This window comes from Tupaia chinensis, unplaced genomic scaffold (genome assembly GCF_000334495.1).
Source record: "Tupaia chinensis unplaced genomic scaffold, TupChi_1.0 Scaffold000661_1, whole genome shotgun sequence".
In the NCBI taxonomy this organism is placed as follows: Eukaryota; Metazoa; Chordata; class Mammalia; order Scandentia; family Tupaiidae; genus Tupaia; species Tupaia belangeri.
The window spans coordinates 1,265,437-1,287,582 of NW_006160183.1; the positions used below are offsets into that span (position 1 = coordinate 1,265,437).

The window sequence follows — 22,146 nt, forward strand, 5'->3', positions numbered from 1 at the left end:
CAGGAATAAAATACATGAACTCCTATTGTGTTGGGCCATGAACAGCAGACTAAAAATGTAGGTACTTTATTATATGAGTCTCAGGGAGCCACTATTTTATCCTTGCTTTAGGAAGCTAAGGAATGGCAGAAGGAAGGGAAGGAAGGTCTAGAGTGGGAGTGGCCAGAAGCCCCTGAAGAACATTTAATCAGGGCATTGCTCCTAAGGATAGATCAGTAAAATGTACATAGATGACTAAATTCTGGGTTAAACCAAACCATCTATTTACTTTTCTATCCAATTTAAAAAAAAAAATAAAGAAAGGAGGAAGCAAAGACCAAGTAAGGGAATGAACATTTTAAAAACCTTAAGGAACTTTAGTTCCTTGTTGCTAATTATAAATATTTACTCCTCCCAGAATTCCTGACCTCACAGAAGAGCCTGCGTAAATAGTCCTGCTCCCTTACTGAAAAATTAGTATGTGTGTGTGTGTGTGTGTGTGTGTCTTGGAAGGGAAGTAGGCAGTAATAAAGGACTGGATGATCTGTAAAAAGGCACTTCCTGCTGGATATTGTCTAGCTCTCATTCTCCACCCAGCACCCAGATCATAAACCCCTAGATGCTCAAACAACTCCTCCTTGCCTGATTCTATCTGTTGGAAACAACTAAGCCAAACAAACTCAGGAAGTGGCAAGAGATTGGGAAGGGGAGGAAGTTCATGGCACAGAAGAAAAAAGTAAAGAGAATACCCTGATGTTCAAGGAAGAGGGTGGGGGAGAAAGAATGAAGGTCGCTTCAAGGTCACCTGGCACCAAGCCTTTAAAATGTCGTGCATGAGTTTTAAATCAAAACTGGCACAAACAGTGGGTCAAATCTCCTGGGGCCATTCAAATATTAACATTTGCAGTGATAAACAGCCCCCCAAAAAAGTCCTCTGTAAGCAAATTGGAACAAACAACTAATCTAAAGCAGGTTGCTAAGAGACCAGTTGGACAAGAGCCAAGGTTAGTTCAAGTGTTTGGAGAATTCTTTAATTTTTTTGGCTTTCAGGAAAGAGAAGGGGAGAGGAGGCTACCTGTAGATGACTCCGTGTTGGTGGAGGAACATGAGGGCCGACGTGACCTCGGCAGCATAGAACCGTGAACGTGGCTCGTCGAATTTTCGAGAGCGCTGAATCTGAAACATGAGGTCTCCACCATTTACATATTCCATGACGAAAAAGAGGCGGTCCTGAAAGAAGAGAAGAAAATGTCATTGAGGGTATTGCATCACAGCTCCCTACACAAGCCAGCATGTTGTGAGCCCTTAGTAATCAGGGCTCAGGGAAAGAAAGGTGGGAAAATCCTGGTAACATGATCTAGAAAGAAGACAAATTAATAAAATTAGGATATCAAGTGTTACTTTGAATCTCTTGGTCTTATTATTATGGGTATCAGATTGATCTAGTGGAAGAAACCTAAATTTGATAAGATCTCAGTCTTTGATTCTATCACTAATTTGAAATACTGCCCTGGACAAGTCTCTGACCTTTTGGAGACTTCAGGTACCTTAATGTGTGTGGTAAGTTGAATAAAGGATCTCAAAGATGCCCAGGTCCTTATCCCAGGAATGTGTGAATGTTACCTTAAGTGCCAAAAAGGATTTTGCAGATATGATTAAAGATCTTGGGCTGGCTCCATCGCTTGGTGGTTAGGGCAGCCAGATTCCACATGGGCGACTGCATGGTTTGAGTTCTAGACCTGAGACTTGAGAAACACTCTGGGAACATGTGTGTACATGTGCCCACAATTCTGAAAGGAGAGGGAGGTGAAGGAGAAGGGATTGTGGTATGATCATTCCCATGGGGGGGGGGCATTTTCTCTTTTTCCTCTCTCTCTCTCTTTGGTGAGGACACACACACACACACACACACACACACACACATGCACACACACACACGAACAAAAACAAACAGAAAGACCTTGAGATGGGGAGATTATCCTGGAGTATGAGGGTGGGCCTTAAATACGATCACAAGCTTTCCTATGAGAGGAAGTCAGAGATTTGAGAAGGGAGGAGGCAGCGTGACCATGTAGCCAGAGACTGGAATGATGCAATCATAAGCAAAAGAACACTGGCAGAGAGAGGAAGGGAAGCCACATTTGATTTGGGCTCAGTGATGCTAGAGTCAGCCTTCCAGTATCCAGAACTCTATGTGAATACATTGCTTTCTTTTTTTTTTTAAGATTTATTTAATTTTACTTATTTATTATTATTTTTAAAATTTACTATAGGGCACTTGCAATTACCAGAGAGAAACAGAGAGACAGAGAAAGCAAAGTGAGAAAGCAAGCTGCCAGGTCCAGAACTTAAACCACAGTTGGTCATGTGTGAGTCTAGCACCCTAACCACCAAGCTACCTGCTGGCCTCCATTTCTATTATTTTAAGCCACCAAACTTGTGGTACTTTATTGAGACAGTTCTACAAAACTAATAGCTTGTACTATAGAATAATGACATGAGAACCCCATTTCCTGTGAGAACCACTTTTTTCTTCAGAGGATGTTCCTTCTCAGTTCCTGTGAATTTTTACCTCCAGATGCCTTCAGAATGGCCAAACCACAGTCACTTCTCATTTACGGTGGAGCCCACTTATCTGTATCCATGACAATGACGTACAGGATAGACTGAAATTCACTTTTGCAGTTTCTTGACCATTCTTTTCTCTCTCTCTCTCTCTTTTTTTTTTAATATAAGAAATTTTTGCTATAGGGCACAAGTGCTCGCCAGAAGGGGGGGGGAACAGAAAGCGAGAAATCACCCCCCAGGAGGGTTGGCCATGCCACAATCCCTTCTCCTCCATTCTCTTTTCAGGATTTTGGGCACACATGCACACATGCCCAGCATGAGTTTCAAGCCACTGGGTCTAGGACTGGAACTGTGGTCAACTAAGTGGGAGTCCAGCAACAATAACAATCATGCCATCTGCTGGTCCTTTTGATGGTAATTTCCTAAGTTCCTAGCATGTGGGTTGCTGTGGGAGGCGGGAGGCAAAGAATATCAGCCAACACTGCTCTGGTGGGTTTATAATCTGGAGTGGAGATGGGAAATGGACAGAATGATACAAAATAAAAGAGGAGCAGAGTGTATTAAAGACATCAAGAGCCGAAAGGATTCAGAGGAAGAGCAGCTCTCTGAATTGGGGACCACAGAAGATTCTAGATGAAGGTAGGCTTTAAGAGAAAGAGAAGAGGGGAGACAGGGAACAGAATTAACATCCTTAGGGACTAGTAAACTGAGCAGATCAGCTGGAGAGAAAAGTTAATAAAGAATAAGGTTTAAGAGACCAGAGGAGCAGCGATCTTCTTAACATATAGATATAGTCTAACAGAAATTTCCAGGATCATGTGAGCATACAGCTTTCCACCAAAACTGAGCAAAATATTGGTTATTCATGAAGCAGATTGCTTTGGTTTCAGTAGCTCTTTGAAAATATAAGTCCATAGTTAAGAAATGTTTCTAATTCAAACTACTTTCTCTACTGCCCCCATCCTCCAAAAATTATTCAAGCGTTACTAAGATTCACAAAGAGCCTAAGGTTTAGTTTTTCTTCCATTTGTCTTGACCTTCTCCTTGTAAGCCTGTACTCAAAAAGCTCTTGTGCTTTTTTTGAGTATAAAGTTGTACTCAAAAAAAGCACAAGAGCTGCTTTGCCAACTATTCATTCAACCATCTATTCTCTTTCAAATTTACATTCCAAAAATCAATTGCTCAGGCTAACCCCAACCCAATGAAATCAGAATCTCTGAAGTGGGACTTAAGCTATTCAAGCTACCAGGTGACCCCAATGGGTAGCCAGGGCTGGGAACCCTGGCTCTCATCTACCTGACTAATGTCAAGGCATTTGGTACCCCTGCAGTATAGAGATTATGAATTCTTCTGGTCTTCCTTTTTGCTCTTCAAGGATTCTCCCCCCCAAGAAAGCGTCCTCCAACGTGAATCAGAATCATATGGAGGCCTGTTAGAACACAGACTCCTGGGTTTCTATTCAGAAGATCTGGGGTTTATCCTGAAAACTGCATCTCTAATAAGTTATCAGGTGATACTAATGCTATTGGCCCAGGGACCATACTTTGAGGGCCCCTGCCCTAGAGCACTTACGGCAAGACTTTCCCACAGCAAGTACCCTTGCATCATTTATTTAACACTAGTCTAGACTAGCTGAACCACACTGCCAGAAACAACTGCAATACCCATTCCAGAGTCACTGACCCTAAGCCTGGGTCTTAGCAACACTGGAGTATTTCCTCAGCTGTGTTTGAAAGAATCTAAATCTTTAACTGGGGGAGAACCTCCCATCCCACCATCCTCCCTGGCTACTTTTTATTCTACCAACACTGGACACATGGAACTTAAAGATCAAGGCTATGATGTTACATAAAAGAGTTCCTGGGCCAGTCCGTGACACAGTGGTTAAGGCAACTGGATTTCACATGGTTCCAGTCCCAGGCCCAGCACCTTGAAAAACAGGCTGGGTGAGTGTATGCATGTGCCCGAAATACCAAAAGGGAAAAGCAGAGGAGACGGTATTGTGATGTGACCATTCCCCACAGGATTGAGAGGACACTCTCATTTTCCTTCTGTCATTCTCTGGTGTGAGCATATGTGTCCTCTAACAAATTTTTAAAAAATAAATAATAAGAATTCCCACCCTGACTTTATCTCTTAATGGCTGTGTGACATTAGGCAGGAGACTTCATTTCTCAGTGCTCAGCTGTCAGATCTTAAAAATGAGGAAAATAGGTCCTGTGTTACTGATATCTTATGCATTAAATTACCGGGTTGTTGGAAAAATCATGATATTTTACTACGCCCAAATGCATAGAAATATGTAAATATGCATAAAAATGCATAGAAATATGTAAAAATGCCTGGCTTGAGCATGGGGCCTCTGTGGTAGAGCTATAGTAGTTCTGTGTGCTAGATGTAGTAGACCCCATGGTGAAGTCTGGAAATGAGAACACCCAGAGGACGCAGGACCTCATGGTCTGCTGCAGTAACAGGTGTGGTGAGGGCCATCAGGTGTCCATGCAACAGGTGCACCAATATATAAAGCGCTGCTGCAACCAGCAGTTAGCATGTGTGCGTGCATGCCCAAGATCCCAAGAGGAGAATGGAGGAGCAGGGATTGCGGCATGGCCATCCCCCCTGGGGGGTGATTTCTTGCTTCCTGTCTCTCTGTCTCTCTGGCAAGTGCATGCACCCTATAGCAAAATACTCCCCCCCCCAAAAAAAAAGAGAGCAATGGGAATTTTAGTCTTTCAAGTGTCATTTATGAATGAAGAAGCAAGTTTAAAGTGTATGTCATTTGCCTCCAAACACTTTGTCTTTTAATCCTAGAAAGTGAAATGGAAAAAAATGGTGCTAAAATTTGGGTCAGTGATAGCAAGGGACAGTGTGTGAGAACCTAAAGTTCCTGTGGCATGTGCTTGTTCTGGTAGTAGGGATCTCTCTGTTATCAAGGGAGAGCCCTGCTAGGAACCAGTCTTCTTACTGCACAGGCCCCAGCAAGCTGGCAGGTTCCTCTCAGCTGACTATAATCTGGCAGAATTTGAGGAGAGGTGTTTCTATTTGTTTCCAGCCTCCTGTTTACCAGAGGTATCACCACACCATTTTTATAAGTTGTGAAACAAAATCTACAAAGACACTTAGAAGGGGGAAAAGTTCTTGGATCTTTGTTCTTACATACAAGGGCATGAAGTTGATGTAAATATGGAGCCGGTAGGGAGAGTAGTCTGGATGAGAACTTTTAAACAGTTCCTTACAGATGTGCTTTCTGGCCATCAAGATGTAGATGTGTATTTCCTGAAATTCTTACACATTGCATCTTTCAACCTGGAGACTAGGCAAAAACATGAGTTGACGACACACTGAGTGTGGGAAGCAGGGCTTTCCTCTTACTGGCTGGGGGCCTGTCTGCAGAGGCTGACAAGACAGCTTCACAGGAATACTTTCCTGTTTGTAGGAAAGGACATTTTGACTGTGATATATCCAGATATCCAAGAATGATCAAAAGAGGAACGGTTGCCTATATAATGAAGGGAGCTACGAAGTACTAGATCTGGAAATACCTGATTTTCATAGAACTGAATGGAATGGAAGTCTAAACCCAGCACAGCTTATTAGCCCTGTGAATTAACAGAGCCCTACTGAGACAATCCCCTGGCAACAAAAAGGTCAAGGGTAACAAAGTAAGCACCTTGACTAGGACCAGCTGTGAATCCCTTAGGGCAGAGGGAGGGCAGCCTCCCACTACCAAATACCAGTTTTGGCTGGGGACTTTTGCAGCATGCTAAGTCCCTACCTAGCATGGCTTATGTCCTTTTGATTAGGACCTTGTTGTCTTTTTGCTAAATTATTACTTGCACTGACAATACAGCCTGTTAAGGCTGTGATATATTTTCTTAGTGGTTTGGTTATTAATTGGTGCTTCATAAAGACAGTCTATGACTGCTATAATTGGCAATAGTACAACTGTTATTATTACTGTCTTTACTGAGCCTTTGTTTTTTCTGAGCTCTCAGCAGCTTTCTTCCCTTCCCACAAAAACTGCCTTCCCTGGCTTTCAGGCTGGCTTTCTCCCACTGTTCCCAGCAGGTTTTTTTCTGCCTCTCTTGTAGGCTTCTCCTCTCTCCAGCTGGGAAGCATTGGAATCTCACAAGGCTCAGTTCCAGGCCCTTCCCTTCCCTCACTCAGTACTCACTGAGGATCTTATCCAAACCCACAGTTTCTAATGCACCTCTGCTTAGATGATTCACAACTTTAGACCTTCTTCCTACACCTCCTGTCCAAGTTCCAGATCCACTTATCCAACTGTGTTTCTAACTTCCCTCTAGATGTCTCAGAGGCACTCAAACCCAACATGTTCCAAAACAGATTCCAAAATTTTCCCCTACAACTAGTCCTCATCTAGAGTTGCTTGTTCTATGGCTTTCACCATTCTGCCAATTTTTTATAAGTCAGAAGCTTGGAAATCATTCTTTCATTTTTTTTTTTCTGAGAGAGATTTTTGTTATAGGGTGCATGCACTTGCCAGAGAGAAACAGAGACAGACAGAGAAAGAGAGAAATCATCCCCCTGGGGGCATGGCCACACTGCAATTCCTTCTCCTCCATTCTCCACTTAGGATCTGGGGCATGCGTGCACATGTGCCCGGTGTGAGTTTCAGGTCACTGGGTTTGGAACTCAAATCACAGTTAACCATGTGGGAGTCCAGCACCTTAATTATTATGCCACTGCTGGTCCCAGAAATCATTCTTAATACCTACCACCCCCATATGCCTTATACCTATCACAAGGTCCTGTTGCTTTTACTTATTGTATGTATACCTTTGCATTTGTTACCTTTCTTTTTTAATTGGATCGTCGAAAAAGTCATGACATAATTTGCATAGGAAAATGTCATAATGTATTCTGATAACCCTGTAATTTGCCAGAGGGCATGTGCACTCACTGGAGAGAGACAGAGAGAGTGCCCCTTCCCTCCTCACAAAGGGAGGTGTTCCTTCTCCTCCATTTCTCCCTCCTATTGGGATGTTGGGCATATATGCATAGGTGTTCAGCATGTTTTTCAAGCCACAGTGTCAGAGACTCAAACTGTGCCATGAGCCATGTGGAAGCAGCCTCTTTAATAACCAGGCCTCAGGCTGGCCTGTACTTCTCACCTTGTACCTGTTATCTTTGTCCATTCCTCTCCATCTCCACCACCAACGTGAACACCATTCTGGCCCAAGAAACCAGCATCTCTTTTCTACATTTTTGCATGTACCTGGCTACTAATGTTTCCCACACTCACTCCAATCCTCTCCCCCAGCTCCCCACAAACGCTGGTTACATTACAGGCTGAGTAACCTTGCTAAAATGGAAATCTGATTGTATCCCACCCCCTCTTCTTCATTCTGCTGCTTAATTCTTTTAAAGGCTTCCTGTTATTCTTGAAATAGTAGAAAACTCTTTAATATCCCTCAAGGCCTCTATGATCTTTTGAGTCATCTCCCTTCCAGCTGTCCCTTATTCCCTCTCTCCCAGGGCCTTTATTCATACTGTTTCCTCAGTTTGAAATGTTTCCCTCTCTCCCCCCTCTCCGGATTAATCTGTCCTCATTTTTCAGATCAGTGCAGCCATCTTTTATTCCAGAAAACTATCCCTGACTTTGCTGACAAGGTTGTAGCATTCCACACAGTGGAGATTTTGTGTAATTGATTTATTTTATTTTAATCCTCTAGTAGTCTGTATACTTCATGAGAGCAGGAACTGCTGGTAATTTTTTTTAAGGGTGTTAAACCACCGTGAAAAAGAAGGTGCTTTAATTCTCTTTGAAACAAGTACCACGAGGATAGAAGAACTATAAAAGGTTAGGAGTATGAGACAGAAAATGAATTGCGGGGTGGTCTAACATTAGAATCTATAAATTCATAGTGTTCAGTGAGTTTGAGTGAGTTGGCCTTCTGTTTGAGTGAGTTGGCCTGCAGAATCTGGATGGAGGGCCCACTCTCCCCATTTCAGCCACAGAGGGTCTCTGTCTCTATCAACTACCCAGGAAGAGGTTACAACCTTGAACATGGACGGGTGTTTTCACTTTCTAGTGAGATGATCGGCTCTTTGGGAAACACACCTTACTCGTCCTAACAACCCCAAGCAACACTAACTCAAAACTCTACACCCAAGGAACCACTCAACAAAGATCTACTCATCAGACATTCACTCATTGAGCATGGTGAGAGAAGAACTGTTCATTACTTCAGTTCCTTACTGTATCCCCAGCAACTAGAACTGGACCCGACACAAGTAGTTTTCTAGCATGCCTGTGTTGAACGTCTGAGTTCTTGAACACCCACTGTAGATGAGGCTCCAGTTGCTAGAAATTCAAAAATGACCAAGGATTAGATTTCCCATAGTATTTCTATTGTTGATACCATTTGGAGCTCTTGTAACTTTAGCTCATTTTAAACCTTGGTTTTAACCTGCTTTCTACTTAGTATGGCTCAAAGTGCATGGTCCCAAAACATAATCAATCTTTTCTACAAATCAGGGATATCTTAAAGCAAGGTAAATTTTTTACTTGTCCTCCATGAATTCAGTGAGTTTGGGTAGGTTCTGACCTCCAAATCTAACCCATTTGAGATGCCTGTTTTGATGTAGAGTGAGAACCTTAAGTCATTCTGGGAACTGCTTAATTACATAAACTGAAATCAAAAGAAAGCTGGCAAACCCAGAGGCTACTCATTAATCCCCTCCTGGCATCAGTAGAAAACAAAACAAAACAAAAAACCAACTTCCTGGTAAAGTAAGCAAATATGTTTTCTGAGGTAATCAAAGATTTTAAAGCCTTATTCCACCACCTTCTCTCTTAATCTCACCTGAATGTCTAAAAAGTTACGGTCTTGTGATAGCAAGTAAAATAAGAAAATTAGGAAAGAGATTATGTGTCATGGCCATTTAGGGTAAGATTAATTAATAATGACCTATAAGCTCGAAGGGCCACACCGTGTGTTTGAAATTCACCTTGGGCTCCATTTTCCCAGAGTGCTAACCTTTCCTGCCTTTGAAGGGAAACTAGGCCCGCCCTGTTCATCTTTCAAGGTATGATGGATAGCGAGAGGCTTCCTCCCAGCAGTACTGCATGTCCTGCCAGTTGGGTTTGTTTGGACTCATATTCTCCATCATTTGTTAGCTGTTTATATGTGCAAAGATTCTATCTCTTTTAAATCAGTTTCACTTAAGTGCCAAACAAAAGACCGAACTTGAACTGGTCTGCCTTTGATGTGCCAGTGACAGCAAGAAAGATTTCCCCAGGGTACCATCTAAGAGGTTCATGGGTCCTCATTTCAACTCTAAAATATTTCCTTTCTCCATCCACGTCTACAATATCTGACACATCAATTCAACGGGTCTTCTGTGAATGCCAGTCCTCAGTTGGGTAATTGAGGATATAGAAGATGACATAAACCCTGATTTGGGTTTCCAAAAGCTAGAAACTGAACACAGGAAAACATAGAAAACAATATAAAAGGCTATATCATCATGTACTAAACTCTCCTGTATCAATTCAGATCATAACACCTATATATCTTGATCGTACTTTCTTGGCATCCCCTTGAGTAATCATCTACTAGCCAGGTCTTATTACCTATATATGATTATGATACAAAACAGCCCTATGAAAATGCTCTGTATTTTCCACAACGCAACTGATATTGACAGAAGTGGCCATTGCTCTAGGAATCTGGCTGAAATAAACCTGTATTGGGGGATAAACTACACTTGAGTTAAGTCTTGAACAACATGAAGTGAGAGCTAGAGAAGGCCTGGCAAGTTAGAAGCACAGAAATGAAGGGCAGAAATAAATACTGCATGCGAGAAAAAGAAAGGTAGGAATCAGCATGAAGTTATTTTCTTCCCCACTTTCATGGTCCTAAATCTTTTATTATCTTTGTAAAGGAAAATAAGCAACCCTTCTTTGCTATTATACTTTCCTGGTAGAATCAAAGGAAAGATTGCTGGATCTTTGGGAAAGTTGAACAAATAAATCTTATTCCCCAATTTCTGAATATGGTCATTATTAAATAAATGAAATATAGTAAATAATGAGTGAGCCTTTCCAATTCTTTTTTCTTGAGAGTTTTTTTTGTTTTGTTTTGTTTTTACTATAGGGTGTGTGTGCTCATCAGAGAGACAGAGAGACAGAAAGTGAGAAATCACCCCTCAGGGGGAAGGTCATGCCGCCATCCCTTCTCTTCCATTCTCCTGTCGAGTTCTTGGGCACTCATGCACACGTGCCCAGCATGAGTTTTAAGCCACCGGGTCCAGGACTTGAACAGCAGCTGACTACATGGGAGTCCAGTGGAATAGCCATTACGCCAACTGCTGATCCCAAGACTTTTCAACTCTTACATAGATTCAGCACATGTGAACTAGCAGATGAGTCTTGTTTAATTGTTGTTACCCACCTGCCAACTACGTATATTGTTAGAGGCTCAGTGTAAATAATAAAAATAAAGAAAGGATCCTGTTTTTCTGACTGGAGACTTACCTATTAATTCACAAAGAATTAAATAGTCTCATCTGAATAACAGTTTTACATATTTAGAATTATTATAATTTTCCAATGTAATAATAACCACCTTAGTGTTTAAAAATCATTTTCACACATTTTCAGTCCTTCTTTTAATAGGACTTTCCTTTCTTCTACTCCCTATTGTGCAAGGTCTTGATCAAGTGTAATAATATTGTTGTTGTCTTTCTCCAAAGTCAGAAATTGCAACCAATTTCCTTTAGCAATGGCCAATATCATCAACACCAATAGTAATAGTATGGGAAAAGTAAAATAGATTTTCACATGGCTGCTTCCTTTTTTCTTTTAAAATGCAATGTTGTTGCGGCCAGCAGATGGCGTAATGGCTACATTGCTGGACTCCCATGTAGTCGACTGTGGTTTAAGTCCCGGACCCAGTGGCTTAAACTCACACCAGGTGCATGTGCATGCATGCCCAAGATCCCGAGGAGAATGGAGAAGAAGGGACTGTGGTGTGGCCATCTTCCCTGGGGGTTGATTTCTTGCTTTCTGTCTTTCTCTGTCTTTCTGGCGAGTGCACGTACCCTATAGCAAAAAACCTCTCCAAAAAAAAGCAATATTATCTTTATTTTTTCTTTTTTTGGAGAGGTTTTTGCTATAGGACACGTGTGCTCGCCAGAAAGATAGAGAAAGACAGAGAGACAGAAAGCGAGAAATCACCCCCCAGGGAGGATGGCCACGCCGCAATCCCTTCTCCTCCTTTCTCCTCTCGGTATCTTGGGCACGCATGCACATGTGCCCAGCGTGAGTTCAAGCCACTGGGTCTGGGACGTGAACCGTGGTCGACTACATGCGAGTCCAGTGACGTAGCCATTACGCTACCTGCTGGTCCCAATGTTATTTTTATTTCTTTTCTAAAAAACCATTCTATTGATGTATGATTGACATACAAAATCTGTACCTATTTCATATACACAACTTGATGTGCTTGGATATATATATATATACCCATGAAACCATGATCTATGCCATAAACATAGCCATCATCTCCAAAGTTTCCTTCATCCTCTTTACAATTATCTTGTGGGTGTATATAAAAAATACTTAAGATTCATCCTCTTAGTAAATTTTTAAATATAAATACAGTATTAATAACTCTAGGACTTATTTATATGACATAACTGAAACTGTACCCTTTGACCAGTACCTTCCTGGCACCCCCTCTCCTATTCTGGCAAGCATTATACCCTCTGCTTTTCTAAGTCCAGCTGTTTTAGATTCATCATATAAGTGGTATCATGTAATATTTGTGCTTCTGTGTCTGGCTTATTTCTAGTAGCACAATGTCCTCCAAGTTCATACATTTTGTTGTAAATGGTAGAGCTTCCTTCTTTTTGAAGGCTACACTGTATTTCATAGTATGCATACATGGCTGCTGCCTATAATGCTCTTCTAAAAGTCTAAGAGGATAGAGTTCACCCTACTTTAGGTAAAAGAGGAAATATCTTCTTCTTCTTTTTTTCTTTTTTTTTTGAGAGAGAAAGCCTTAATCAAATTAGAATTGGCCAAATGGTAAAAATTCTACATTAAAGTCTACTGCTGGAAGCCACATGGTCAACCACAAGTTCTGTTCCCTGGTTCAGTCATCCTGAACCATACCAGGTAAATGTGTATGTGCTCAAGATCCTGACAAGCAGGAGGGCTCAGGGAAGGAGACTGTGATGTAACCAGATGCTGCTGGAGGTATTTCTCTATCTCTACACATCCCCAGTGGATGTGTACTTTATCCTGAATAAAATAAACTTTTTTTTAAAATTATGATTCTTTGATTTAAACAGCATGCTCAAACTTTTAAAGTGACAAAATATACCAGACTGATCCACCCAATAAAATTCAGAGAAACATTTCCTCTCTCTGATCAGAGAACATTGAGCCCAGAGAACCAACTCAGATCACGGCCACCCTGAGTGGAAAAGCCAGGGGAAGGGGTAAAAGTTTGAGTCCAATCACTTGGAAAATGCTTTCCTTTTTACAAGGGTCATCAGAATTTTCTGAAAAAGAAAGTTTTTGTCCCAGGATATGACAATACAAATGGAATAGCTCCAAATTAGGCTAAATCTCGGCAATGCCAACTACTAGAGTAATCTCCTACCATGAACAATAGCAGCATCTAAAGCTAGGCAGAAATGGCATGTAGTTAATTTCTTCTTTGAAAATGATAGAATCATAAAGTTTAGATGGGCCATCTGACCAGCGGAATGCACAGAGGTCCTGTTCTGCACAGGCTCTTTCTATTCCCTCATTGCATATCAAAGTTGAACAGTCACCTTCCAGTGTCCTGGCTTCCTCCTGATTTTGCCTCCTCCTTCTGCTTTATCCACCAGTTGATTCTCCTGGGGCACAATATCAGGCTACCATCCTTCTTTCCTAGCTGTTGACTTGAAGCCCATACATGTGACAAGGTTTCAGGAACCTACCTTTCAGCCATCTGCCCAACTTAGTGGCCTGGTCATCTTGCAGAAATTTCATGTTCTATGGTGGGCTTATGACCCATCTAGAATCTGGCCTGCATATTTGGGCAATATGATGACAGGCCAATTCTCTCTTTGATGCTACCAAGAAATAATTCAAACAGAAAGAAAGAAAGGAAGAAAGAAAGAAAGAAAGAAAGAAAGAAAGAAAGAAAGAAAGAAAGAAAGAAAGAAAGAAAGAAAGAAAGAAAAGGTTGCTCACTGGGACCAGTTGGTACCAGTAATCAGCTACTTGAAATCAAAGTTAAGGACCTATGGAATGCTTCTTGTAAAGTCATTTCAAACAGAGAAATAAAAGCAGCCAAAGCCCACAAGATGGTGGGACCCTGTTGAGGGGTGCTGTCTCTGTGTCTCTCTGGCTCATGGAAGAAATAAATAAAACTTGACCAATATATTTCCCAAGATCTCAGGCAATTCCCCATAATCCATTGTATGGACTGCATCAAATTCTTGTGTCCCACGTCTGTTTTCCTGTGTTCCCAAGCAGGATGTCAGTAGCCAACGGCTGGGGCTCCCAGTTCCTCTTTCTTGTGTATCTCCATCTGTCTGGGCTCTGAGCATGTGTAGCTCATTTAGAACTGAGTGTCCCTGATCTCCAACTCATTGATGCTGAAGACAGGCCCAGCACAGAATTGAAGGAGCCCATGTGACTGTCATTCTGATGCCAGAAACTCAGACATCACCTTATCACTTACTATACCAAATGAGAAAAGCAGCATCTAAAGAAGCCATGCTAGAGTTCTGATTTCCAGGAGGCTCGAGTATAGAATCGTATTGTCAATAAAGCCTGCAGTCCTAGATTAAATCAATCCTTAAATCATTTTATTGCTGCTGCTGCTGCTGCTGCTATTGTTTTCTTCTATTTTCGTTTTTTGTTTCTTTGCTTTCATGCTTCATTCTATTTAAAAAGAAATTCTGCTAATCAATTAGGGGATTATAACATGTCCATGCTAATAATATTAAAATGACCAGTCAATTCAAGGAAAAGCAATCAAGAATTTTTTTTTCTGTTTTGTGTATATAAAACTGACCAGTTAACTGGATAGTTTGTTTTAAAATAAGCTGTTAACTTCACAATAGTCGTTTCTTTACCCTTTTCTTTCCTAAGAAAATGCAAAGTTCTTGTGGCAGTTTAAACATAAGCAAATGCCAGGACCAGCAGTTAGCATAATGGCTATGTTGCTGAACTCCCATGTAGCCAACCGCAGTTCGAGTCCCAGACCCGATGGCTTAAACTCACGCCAGGAGCGTGTGTGTGTGCCCAAGATCCCGAGAGGAGAATGGAGGAGAAGGGATTGTGGTGTGGCCATCCCCTCTGGGGGGGGGGATTTCTTGTTTTCTATCTCTCTGTCTCTGTCTGTCTGGTGAGCGCACGCGCCCTATAGCAAAAAAAAAAAAAAAAAAAAAAAAAAAAAACATCTAAAAAAAAAAAAAAAGATAAGCAAATGCCAAGAAGTTGACACCAAGTAGAGACAAAGGTGGTACATCAATATTTCCCTTCAATTGTGGGGAGGAAACATAATCTGCTTAGATAGAAGTATTTAGGTTGATCACAGCACACAGAGGGGAAAATCTGCCCTCTCTGGAACCCCTAGGTGCTGAAGTAATCAGCACTAGCGCAGATCCTACCTGCAAGAATGACACTGTTAGAGCACTGGTTAGCCTGTGGATCAGATAATACGTGCAAGGTATGTCATTATCTGGGTATCCAGTAAAACATCATGTCTCCACCTGGAATAATGGCAAGAAGGTGTCTCTCTACTACTATAAAGTACACCATTCATTAGGCCCTGGCTCATGCCTGGTAAGTCCAACCACACTGAGCTTTTCCATTCCCAATCTGCCATGGAGCTTTCTACCTGCACTAGTTTAGGCCCATGATTATCCTCAAAACAGTCTTTATTAGAAGTAGGACAGTGTCTAGAACTCAGGAAGTAACTGTTCTTATCACCCTTGTAAGACTCTGGTCTGATCAGACCAGGTCAGTGTGGTGTCAAATTCTGGGCACCAGATGTGACACTGACAAACTACAGTTCATCCAGAGGAAGGTGGGCAGGAGGATGAACAGCCAGGACCCACAAACAAGAGCTAAAGGATGTGGTAACAGTCAGTGCCAATAAATTGTCTTAGAGGAGATTGACAGCCCAAATTGAGTGAATAAATGAATGAATGAACTATTAAGCAAAGGAATGAATTGAAGAGAAACTCTCTAAAAATACTGAAAAATTTGCATATAGGAAGGAGATTTAGACTGTTACTACAGAAGGGCAAATTGAGATTAACGGGTAGAAAATATGGCCAAGTTCCTTTTATTAAAGACTTTTAAAAACTCAACCAAGGGTCAGAGGTGGCATAGCAATAAAAATATGACACATGGGAAAATTGCAGGTTCACGTCCAGAAACCTCCCTAGGAATGCTGGGCATGCGTGTGCCCCATGATCTATGACTGAAGTTTGGGGTCAATCATGGAGTCAGGACCCTGTTGAGGGGTGCTGTCTCTGTGTCTCTCTGGCTCATGGAAAAAAATAAATAAAATTTTAAAAATAAACAAAAAACTCCCACAAAACAACATTGGAACCTGCTGACTTATTCTGCAATGAGTTCGTTCAAACCTGAGGGACGCCAGCCTCAGCTGGATGATCACTTTGCGAAGTTCAGCCACTGATAGCTGAACAACAGCAGTTGGATGAGCATCAGAATCCTTCGGTAGCATCTTCAGACACTCAGATTTCTAGGCCCTTCTGTTAGAGCTTCTAACTGTTGGTGAAACTGAGATGTACATTTATGTTTAAATTCCCCAAGAAGTTCCTAATGATTAGTGAGGGCCAGGAACTAGTGGACTAGGCAATTGCCTCTTAACAGTTGCAATGACTCCATTACAGTTTTTTATGCATCTTTCCTTGATAATTTCATGTGTTGGTAAATATAACTAGAGTATAAATACTTGGATCAGTGGTTTCTAGTCTTCTCTCTTGGTACACTGACCAACAGGGTACACACTCATTCAAACCATGACTTTTCACAACAAGAGGTATCTCCTGCAGTGACCAGGGGCATGTTTCCTGCATCTGGTATATTCCTACAATGCTTAACACCATGCTGGGTTCATTCAAACCATTCCAGTAATACCATAGGAAAGCACTTCTATGTGGCCACTACTATGCTGGATAGTGTTTTTGCAACTAGAAGGCTATACAAAAATCAAATCAATGGCCTTAAGTTCCTTCCCATGACTAGATAGCTGTGGTTTCACTCCATAATTATATTCTTGTCCCACTTGGCTGCCTTTCAGTCTTGTAGATGGGTTGTTGGATTCATATGCGCATGGCTGCCCCAAACCAAATAAACCACTTCATGATGGCAAGAAAGCGTGGTTGACATCTCTACTCTGCCAAATCCCCTTTCATGTTCTGACTCTTTCAATAAAGCCGAAATTAAATTGTGCTAATCTGGGGGAAACTGGCAACGTGAAAATACACTAACGTATGCATACACCTCAATCCTGTGGATTCTAAACACTTGATCACATTGTTCTAGGTTTTAAGTGGCATGGCTGGTGGTTGCAGGCATGCTGAAGAGGATTTCCATACCATTTCACTAACACTTTCATTTGATGACAGGTAGAACATGAAAGGACTGTTTTTTTAAATTATTAAATTCTTTGATCTCCATATTTCTCAGGTATACACTGAAAGCTGAGCAGTGTGGTGAGATAAACTTAAAAATATTTGCTATAATGGCACAAGGTCCTCTGCAAAGAACTGTTGAACCACTGTCGTGCTAGTGTAAGAAGGTGCACAGGTGTGATTTATTTAAAATATATGAGCACAGACTCCAGTCCACACCATGTAATCTGCACTGGCAGACATAAGCACCTGTAGAAGCAGAACAAAAACAGCTTCAGTGTTAACTACCTAGAAAGGCAATCTTGTAGACATAGCAACTGAGAGTTTCAGAATGGGGTTGAAGTTCTGGAATGGCCTATGGGCCAATAATTTAAATAGAAGCTTGTCTTTCTAAATGTAGAAATCTGGGCTGGCTTGGTGGCACAGTGATAACACACTGCTAAAGAGATACTGGATCAATATGAAAGATGGTGAGATCATGGAGTCAGTTCCCTAGCTGACCTGTACACACTACATACATAAGCCATGATCCTGACTGGCTAGGCAGGTGTGTGTGTGTGTGTTGGACGGGGGACGGATATGACTGCAGGATGAGACCCTGTTGAGGATACCTGCCTTTCTCTCTCACAGAAGAAATTTTAAAAATCCATGATCTAAACAGATTTGCTAATGTCATTAATGATAAAAAACAAACAAACAAACAAACAAACAAACAAAAAACCCAGGAACTTAGGAACCTATACCGAAACAATCTGTAACTTGATTATAGCTAGCTTGTGGTACTCTTTCCATAAGCATTTTAAAACTTTCTGGTAGCTTTTCCCACCCTCATTTTCGCTTGCATGGTGAAGTGCTCCAAACTCAGCCTCTAGACCCACTCTACCTGGGTTCAAATCCTAGCTCAGCTACTCATTGACTGTGTAAACTTGGACAAACTGAGATGTTGGTTTCCCCACCTGTCAAATCAAGATTCAATAGTATCTACTTAATGGAAAACAAGAAAATATGAGTCCAAATTTTTCATTCCCATGCCTCCATTCATAGCTGCATATGGCTTGGTGATAATATTTCAGATCAATTTGTATGTATACAGGGCTTTCAAAAGGGCTACCATCTAGTTAGAGGAATGAGACACTCAAATGAAATAAGAGTTAACATCACAGGATGGTATTTTATTATTTCTGGAGAAAGGTTCCTTGAAAGGGATGGGATTTAAGAAGGAGAGGTGTCAAAATGAGTGGGGTTTGGATAGTTTGGATGCAGGGAATCTGCAAAGGTATGGAGATCACTATGTATTGGGTGTACAGGAAGTGGGGGCAGCTGGTGGTGCAGCAGTAAAGTGTGATGCTCTGGGAGGCTGACTCATATGGACAGTTCCTGGCTTACATCTGGACATCTGAGTACACTGGGTAGGCATGTGCCCATGATCCATGCTGGTACGGCTGTGGGTAGATTGCAGCATCAAGACTTGACTGGGGATGCTGCTTCTCTGTATCTCTGTCTGTATCTCTCCCACTAATGGAAGAAATAAATAAACTAAAAAGAAAAAAAAAAGAAAAGAAAAGAAAGAAAAAGGAACAGGGAGAAGACCTAACTATTTGAATGAGAACATTTCCATCTTGGCATTTTTTTCCCCTTAGAAACTTATAATCTAAGACCAGTGTGAGGACACAATTAATAAGCAAATATTAAAGATGGTTATTATTAATTGAGCACCTTCTATATGTAAAGAATGAGCTTTTTCATTGATGCAAAAATCTTGAAACGGATATTTTTATGTGCATTTTACAAGAAGAAACAGGCTCAGAAGACTTGCCTAAGGCCATAGAGTTAATTTTTTAAATTTTGTTTTTAATGTACTATAGAGTACATGCACTCACCAGAGAGAGAAAGAGAGAGAAAGTGAGAAAATACTCCCCAGAGGAATGGTCACAGTACAGTCCTTTCTCCTCCATTCTCCTCTTTGGATTTTGAAAACATACACACATACACGCCCAATGTGGTTTCCCAGCCACTGTTTCTGGAACTCAAACCACACAGCTGACCATGTGGAATCCAGCTACATTAACTGCTATACCTTTGACTGGTCCTATAGCCAGAATTTGAGCCCAGGTATGTTTATCCCAAAGCCAGGGCTCTTTCCATTATACCAGGAGTCACCCTCCACATCATTAAAGAAAGCTATTAATAAAGCTCAAGTTCTATACATCAAGAGTATAGGTGCTTTCAGGTTATGTTTATTGACATGGTCTTGAATCTCTAGGACAGAGGTGCCCATGAAAAGCAACAACTCTGATGCTTTTTGAAGCAGCATGATAGTTCTCCCCATGACCACAGAACCATTTTCCTTCTCCAGAGTCAACCCAGAATTTAGGTGAATACAATATCCTATATTTTAGACAGTGGTAACTCTGGAAGGGAGAAAAGGTCCTCTGAGGTAAAGGAGAAACACTAGTGCCAAGGCTCACATGATACATAATAGCAGAAGCAAACATCACTCTGAAGTTCATTGGCTAATACCACTTTGTAGTATATAGGCAAAATTAAAGTCAGACTTTAGCCTTAATAAAATTCTATTCTTAGGGTCTGGATGGTGGCAGAGTGGTAAAACACAATACTCTGCAAGGCTGACCTGCGTGGGAAGGTCTCAGGTTCCCATATGGAGATCTGAGTACACTGTGCACATGTGTGCCCATGATCTGGAGCTGGCTGACACTGGGATGGAGCAGGGCATGACCCTCTTGCGAATACCTGTCTATCTGACTCTTGAAAGAAAACTTTTTTAAAAAGTAAAGAAAACTCCATTCTTCTCAGTTTACTAGAACAGCAAGATGGAAAATAAGGGTATAAGTGACCACTAGAATTGGCCCCATAATTGCCAATCTGGGACTACTGAAAGTAAGAATCATAGTTCTAATTTTTTTGAGCCCTGAAGACATTATACCAAAGTTGATAAGTAAGACTAAAATAATAGGCAAAATTCTTTTTTACCAAGATTTAAATATCTGTGCTAATTGTGTTGTTATAACAGTTCTATTACTGGTGCTGATGATTATGTAATAATATATATAGTTTGGAAAATATTTCCCATAAATATGGTTTACTGTTTGTAAGAGCCCATGTTAACCCTATGACATAGAAATCTGAATTTCCTGATGAATGCCAGTAAATAAACCAATTCAAAATGGTAGGAACTGATTTCTCAAATGCTCACAGAATAGATGAGCTTTATGTGTTAAACTATAAACAACACATACATGTTTGATTTTAAGTCTTTTTTTTTAACAAAGCATACACTTAAAAAAAAATCCCATTATAGAAATATACCATAGACGCATACCACACCATTATTCAAACAGGATCTACTCTCAGCCTTCAGAAATAACTTCAGAGAACCATAATATGACTTTGACAGTTATGTGCCTGGTAATCTGAGATATTTCATTTTACAGGTGGTAAATGACTGATGAATGAGAATGGTGAATATTGAAGAGAAAAAATGGAAAAAACAGTCTCCCAAATGCCCCAGTTTCTCTGCCTATTGAAGAATATCCCACTTGTCTTCTCCAAAGGGTCTCCAGACATGCTCCAAAGGGTCTCCACTGTCATTCAGAACAATGCTCAAATTATCAGTAGCAGTACTTTCTAAACTTTAGCATGAGTAAGAATCAATTGGATACTGTTTATTTCTATCATTTCTTAAAAGTTTGTTTAACTCTCCATCCTTCGCTCACTTAGATCATAGGTACACTTGTGCCTGACATGCTCAGGAAGGCATCTGACCTCAAACTGGCAACCTTTCCATGACAGTCTGCCTTGCAGAGTGGGTTTTACTGCTGTGCCACTATTTGACTCCTGGATGCTTTTTAAAAACACAGATTCCTGGGCTCCATACCTAATTACTGAGTTGTCGGAAAAGTCATGATATATTTTTTTCTGTTCTTCTATGCAAAAATGCATCATGACTTCTCCAGCAACCCAGTATTCTGAGTGTATAGGTCTAAGTTAATATCTGAGGTTCGACATTTCTAACAGACTCCCAGGTGATGCAATGCTGCTAGTCCAGGGATTGCACTTTGAGTAGCAAGATTGGACTTCCTTTGCTTGACCAATCTGGTAGTAAAATGCATTTCAACTTGAAAACTCCTATCTCTCTCCACTTGATTTTTTTCATACCACAAGCATTCTTGGCTTTTGGTCACTTCTGAACCTTCCAGGCAACTGCTCCAAGTTTCTACTCTCTCCATGTAATAAACATTTCCTATTCTCTTCCTCCTCAGTGACCTATTTGAATGAAGATAACCCTCAGAGAATTCTTGATCATGGCAACACGTAAATTACCCATCTGGTGATAAACTTTATTTTATATAAGACAACCTGTGTCTCTGCCTTATATTGTTAAGTCAGAGCGGGTTTTATTTTAACTTGATTTTTCTACCCTAATTCTTCAACTAGACTTTCTCACTCCTTAAGAGCAGAAAACTATGCCTTGCATAGTCAACAAATAAGTACTAATTAGATATGTCAATTAATTAGATATATTAATGTTATTACATAACATACACTATATCTAAATATACTAATGCATCATTATATATCACATGTACAAATATACTAATATAATATGATTATTATTTAATATATTTTGGCTCTGCTCAGCTAAGATTATCTGAATTAACCAAGGTGAGTGGGTACCATTATTTAAGACAACCCAATTCAACACTATTTTGTAGTCTTGGTTCCTAGGGAGGCCCCAGAGGTCTCTTACAAATCTTTTACTGGACCTCATAGAATGGGAATACTCATACATTAAATGTCTGATTCCTTAAAGAGCCCACTGAAATAGATTTTGTCTCTTCATCCTGGTTACAGATCAGCTAAGCTTTGTACTCATTCATGACCCGTCTTTTTCAAATCCCAGAGAAGAATCCTACCCAGTAATGATGCAAAAGTGTA

The 22,146-nt window shown here is 40.8% G+C and overlaps 1 protein-coding gene across 1 annotated transcript in view; it reads right to left on the reverse strand.

Moving 5' to 3' along the window:
• PRKCE (protein kinase C epsilon) overlaps positions 1–22,146 on the reverse strand; it is a 582,018-nt gene that overhangs the window by 102,737 nt on the left and 457,135 nt on the right. The window contains exon 11 of the mRNA XM_006159896.3: positions 1,055–1,209. Within this exon, the coding sequence (XP_006159958.1) occupies positions 1,055–1,209 (155 nt within the window). The remainder of the gene's footprint in view (positions 1–1,054; positions 1,210–22,146) is intronic.